Below are 6,000 nucleotides of genomic sequence, written 5' to 3'. Positions count from 1 at the left end.
CGCAGGCGCTCTCCGCCAACGGCTTATCTTACTTTGAACTTCCTCACACAGAAAACAGCATTTAAATGAGTTTGCATGACAAACTTCAGCGTTGGAACTCGCTCAAGGCGTCGGGTGAAAGCAAATATCCATCGCGCGTAAAGCAGAGGTCCCCCCCATTAGTGCGTAGAGCTCACCTCTCCATCGCGGCGCATCATTAGGACACCGGGGGTGGGGCGACAGCAGCCCGTCCCGGTAAGGGGAGGAGAGAACGGGGAGCAGAGGCGGTACTTTCTCCGCGGCTCGTTTCTCGGCGCCGGAGAGTGTGGGACCAGGGCTGGAGAGACCGCCGGGGAACATCAGCAGAACCAGTCCAGCACGGAGCCTCGCCTGGCCAAACGCTGCGCCGTGCACTCTTCTTGGGGGACTGCACAACATTCCTGTGAAATATAACTGCTTTTAATGGCATGTGGCTTGTAACTTTACTTCTGCTGTATTCTTTGCAAGAAGGTAGGTTGGAAATCTTCAAGTGTAGCTTATCTGCATGCCGTCTCCTCTCCAGTGCGGCGCTGAAGTTGGCTGTGTGTGTGTTTATGAGCTCATCTTGTTGAGAAGTGATGTTGGATTGAATCTCATTCACAAAGGAGGGGCAGAGGTGTCAAAGCAAAGCCCGAACCACCTTTGGAGAAGGACTGCTAACTTTTTCTTCATGTTTTGAAACGGTGTTTTCCTGATCAGTTCGTTTCCCCCCCTGAACGATTTCTCTCGCGTTCTCAATATCTCCCAGTGATCAGCTGATAAGATCCAAAACGATTAAAAAGGGAGCTTTTAAGCACATTACAAATATGCACTTAATTTGGCTGCACACAGATCGCCAAAGTGCACACCGCGTTCCTTATGATGCAAACAAGACAACTGTGTTTTGCCTTTTGCATGATGAGTGTGTGGAGGTGTCGTGAATATGGAGGCTGTTGAATAGAAGGGGAGGCTGATAAGGATCTGCAGGCGCGCGCGCGCGCGCACGGAGACCTCGCGCGCTGATGCTGACCACAGCTGTCGGCTGTTTACTCGCAAAACTCCAAGAGGCCACAGGAGTTTAATGTATTTGCTGACTTTTCCTGCCCTGTCCCAACACAAATAAGACGTTGGCTTGTGCGCGCGCGCGTGTGTGTTTGCGCGCGTGGAGGGAGTGAGCGCTTAGAGGGGGGTCCCTAGGGGGTTAAAGCATCCTTTTTTTTAATCAGCTATTATTTTTTGGAAGGAGCACTTAAATAGTGCATAAACACCACTTTGCGTGTGCCTGTGTGTGTGGGTGCGTGCGTGTGTGTGCGCGTGCGTGGCAACAAGGGTCAATACATTTTACGAGAGACGTGCGAACTGATGCTGGGAGTATTGAGCGCTTGCCTTTAATTTGTAGATAATGTGCCCCAGTTGGATGTTTAAAAGACGAGGCCGTATATCCAGTGTGTTGTCTCTGTCGGATGTAGGAGTGTCAATGCATGCAGACTCAGTTGTTATCATCCCTGCTCTAATTATTCAGCCACCATTTTCTGTGGCACCAGATTCTACTGATTGGCTTCGCTCTAAATAGTGCAGATGGAAGAGAATGATTCATTTTGCCTTTAAAAAAAATATATACAATGATCTGTTCGTTAATTTGTGATGTTTCTGTCACTTCGTAACAACCCACACGACGGAGAATTTAAATTATTATTATTATTTTTTTTTTTTAACATTTTCATCCGTTTTCTTTACGCTCTAAAGCTGACGATGCCTGATGATTATGAACCTTATTAGTGAACACATTTGAGATAATCCTCTCAGCATTTGTTTGTAGTTGTTCAGTGAGCGCGTCTCTGCTCCTGGTCTCCATCGGTGGCCTTGGCAGTGCCCTCTGCCAGCTTGCAGCTGCGGCGAGGACTTCTGTGCTGCTTTGTTGTATGTAATTGGATTACAAGGTCTATTTCGATTATGCACACTGTACATCGCACTGTCCCGTGACTGAACGAGATGTATACTGTGTGTGTGTGTGTGTGTGTGTGTGTGTGTGTGTGTGTGTGTGTGTGTGTGTGTGTGTGCTGAGGGAGGGGGGGCAAACAGTCACTGGAGCGGAAAGAGTGCTTGAGATGGGAAGAGATGTAGATAACGCAGTGGAAAACAAACTTCCATTTTCCGTTGTTTTTCAACGCCGTGTTCCGCTCATTTTGCACGCGTCGTCTGTGATTTGTTGTCTCATGCTGCTGCTGTGTGTTTCAGATATGTGTCATTTTTAATAAACTTTATTTTAAGGGGGGAAGCTAGGTCTATTATCATACATGCATATGCATTAGTACTGCGTATTTTCCTGGGCTCGGCCGCGCCTCCTAGAATGGCACACAAGTCTCTGCTTATTTTTAGAGGCTCAGTATGAAATTATATTTCGGATCACACCGCTACACCATTTCAAGATAAATTAGACCTTTTCTTTGTCCTATTTTCTGTCATTAATTGGACATTCATTAGCTTATTACTGACGGTTTGTTGCTTTGGTTTGGCTCCATGTCAGCACACCTGCACCCGCGAGGAGAGGAGGGGGGGAGGGATGGATGGGAGAGGAGGGGGAGGACACACTCATTCTTCTTTGTCATGATTTGGGAGGTTGCTTGTCATTTTATGGAAATACAATTGAGACAAACTCAGCTGAGGGCTGTGTGGGAATCTCAGGCCTGATAGGCCACAACAGGGCCTGACAAACTGCAAAAGGCTGAAATAAGTAACGCAATGCATGCGTTTCTAACCCGCCCAGAAACGCGACGGCCGCTTTGGTGTGGAACTTGAGGAGATCAAAACGCGAATTGTCCACATTTCAAGGGGAAACGCCATGTGTTGATAGAGGTGGAGTGAGAGCTCTCGCTATAATTATTTCATCAATTAATGTGATTCCGGTTTCATCCAGTTTCAGTCGACAGGCCTCCTGCAACACACGCTCCCATTAAGCCGAGGACGGTGTTCCTGCAGATGTAAAACACGTCGGCTCCTATATATTACGCCTGCACTTGATTTTGATATAAACCTCGTGTTTCCCTCCTTTTTAGATGTATTTACACTCGTGGAATCTGTCTGTCTTGTCTGCGTGTAAGCAATGAGATGAAATGACATGTCATTAAATGTCAAATTGATTTCAGTAAATGACATGAAATTTCAACACGTGAGTCCGGAGGGCAGTTTGGGCGTCTGACCTGCTGCACCTGTATTCCTCTTTCCTTTGCGAGGGACTGCTGTGTGTAGAAGACCGGCCTGGTCCACGGGCCGTGAGCACATTTGGAATCACACCCGATCCCGACTGGAGGACCAGTGCTGGAGGAGGGGGAGCCCGGTAATTGCGCTATGAGTCAGACTCTCGTGGCTACCATGAACTCCGATGCTGCGTCTGGATTGGACAACTGAGGCTTTAGTGGTTGATGGGAGTAGTGTGACAACACCCGCTCTCCAAAAATCCTGTTTTTTTATTTCGGGACTGGGAGGTGCTTTTTGGGGATTCACTGTTTGTGCGCACGGCGTAAGAGTAGGGGATGCGCAGGGATTTAGTGAGTCCACGTAGTCCATAAAGTGAAGAGGCAGACCCGTATGCAGACCTGCTTGGTATAAATCCACACCGCACTGAGATCTAGACTTTGGATGGATTCCACCTCACACATGTCCAATAACGCACAACAGTCACATTCGATCGTAACATGAAAAGGGACTATATGTCTTATTTCTCTGCGTCCCCGCCGTGGCCGCACTACACCTGTCATTTTCCCTGGAGAGGGAGAGGGAGAGAGACAGCTCCACGGTATAATAGCTCCATGTCACACTCAGGTTATCTCACCTCGTTGTGCTCCGGCGAGCAAAGCCTGTTTTCATCCGTTTTCATTGTCAAGTTGTTGGCGCTCTAGGTTTTTGGCAGTTGACCCGCGCGGCACAAACGCGTCCGTCCGAACGCGTCACTCGGTCTCACATTCAGTCTGGGCATTTTTTCTTTTGGTGTGTCTAGATACACACGAACACGTCAGCCAATATGAGCTCTTGTTTTATTGCGCTGGAGGCGCATTAACGTACTTTTATCAACGCTAAGATTTGCTAAGCAACAGTAGCCCACGTATGACTTCAGCCCAGTTAAAACCAGTCGGACGTTCCCAAACGTCCCGCAGAAGGGGATTTGCACCGCTGACCCAACAGGTTTTACGCACAACAGTAGACCAGTAGCCCGTTGCCCTCTCCATTACGCACGGAGAAAGATCGACCGTCGTGACTTGAATGACAAAACCCCTCCCAACAATCTTCCTTTAACATCCCCTCATCGACTATTTCTTTCACTATCTCTCCTGTTCTGCTTACTATCAAACAATTTATGCCCCGTCTCTGAGGGAGAATCTGGGAAAACACATCCCTCTAGAAATCTGACACTCACTTCAACAACGGAAACCATCCTTTTGAAGTGGGTGATGTGAATTTCCAAATGCTGAAATGGCTGCCTAATATATTACTGACACTGCACAAACCTTGTATATGGGTTGTTTACCCCCCTCCTTGTATGTGAGTGTGCATGCATAGTGTATTCACGGCCCTAATTTCATGTCTTGCAGTTTTTCTTCAGTGTTCCTCTCAGTGAAATGACACCACCTCACAAACGATTTCCTTTCTGACTGCACACAATAGCAGAGACACATTGTCATGCAACCCTAATGCATATCTCAATCTGGAGTCATTGAATAGTAAATGAGCAGCACCCGCTATCAAATATGATCATATCTTTTTGCCTTTTATGTTCTGCCTTTTTCTGTAGCATCACTGAAAAAGGCTGCATCGCCACTGACTTCAATGCCTCATCTATTATTTGGCCTGAATGCGTTTTGTGTGCAGTTATCTCTAGTGCGACATGGTTCACCACGTAGAAAATCTACTTGCTATTATGAACGTATATATGCAATCTGAAATGTATTTATGTGACTTTGTGTGTGTGTTTTGAAGGAGAGTGAGAGTGGGAGGGAGGAGTGGGTTTTATAGCCCTGTTTTTCTATGCACGTGATGGTGTGTGTGTGTGTGTGTGTGTGTGAATGAATGTAGATGAGACAGAAAAAGCTGCATTATGCATAGCGGTTCACCATAGGCAATATCCTTGCTTCTCCAGCATACATATTCATACTCCATTTTCATATCCACTGAAAAAACAGGGGAAAAAGTGCAAATGTATTTGAGTGTACAGCAAAGCAAGATTTGAGTGAAAAGGGAAAAACCAGAAAAAAGAAAAGCGAAGGTTAAAAAAAGGAACCAGTATCGGGGTAAAAGAAACAGTGAGGGGTTCAGCCGACAGGAAAGATGTTAACCCGAAACCACTTTGACCTTCTTTATTGTAACCAATGCATAGGCTTGAAGAGGGACATGAACATGCAGCTCATGATGGGATGAGAGCTGCTTCTTTGCTCCTTCTCTCTCTGCTGGGGAAAGGCTGGAGCCTGGGGCTATGGAAGGTCTCTAACCATCCGAGGTTAGATGTTGCCCAAATAAAGAGGAAAAACAAGGTTATTGTGCTCCATGTTGTTTGCATGACATGTTTACAGTTGAGCATGATAGTTGGCTGATGTTTCTTTAGTTTCCCCCGTGGTCATCGAAACATTTTATTGTAATATCATGGAAGGCTTGGATAATTAATTTATGTCCTTAATCACGTTACTTGATGCAACATACGTTTAAAAGTAATGCCTATTGTTGTCCCATTCGTACACCTCAACTGTCAGATATCCTAAAGAGGTCAAGGCTCCAGGGATGACAAAAAAATAAAAAAATAAAAAAGAAGTCTGCTATTGTACAAATTACAGCTCTCCCATGTCATATCGCACATGACCAAGAAATGCAGCCGGGGTAACGCAGATGCAGTTTCTAGGCAGATGCTTCACTTTCTTCACCATCGCGTGGTCGGCGTCCCCGTGATGGTCTTTTCTGCTGGAGGCGGTAATCCACGCAGCGTAAACCGGGGGCTCGCGTCCATGTAGTCGTACA

The 6,000-nt window shown here is 46.5% G+C and overlaps 1 protein-coding gene across 3 annotated transcripts in view; it reads left to right on the top strand.

The window, feature by feature from the left end:
• Positions 1–250: 250 nt before the first annotated feature.
• The window catches only part of dscaml1 (Down syndrome cell adhesion molecule like 1), a 91,580-nt gene continuing 85,830 nt past the window's right edge, over positions 251–6,000 (top strand). The window contains exon 1 of one of the 3 annotated variants that reach the window (XM_084018654.1): positions 251–489. In XM_084018654.1, coding sequence (XP_083874780.1) covers positions 447–489 — 43 coding nt within the window. In that variant the 5' untranslated portion in view covers positions 251–446. The remainder of the gene's footprint in view (positions 490–6,000) is intronic. The other 2 variants (XM_084018652.1, XM_084018653.1) reach the window with 2 other exon arrangements.

This window comes from Eutrigla gurnardus (assembly GCF_963514095.1).
Source record: "Eutrigla gurnardus genome assembly, chromosome: 10".
NCBI classification, from domain to species: Eukaryota; Metazoa; Chordata; class Actinopteri; order Perciformes; family Triglidae; genus Eutrigla; species Eutrigla gurnardus.
Note: the sequence above shows the minus strand (reverse complement) of the source record. Positions and strands in the feature narration are given on the sequence as shown.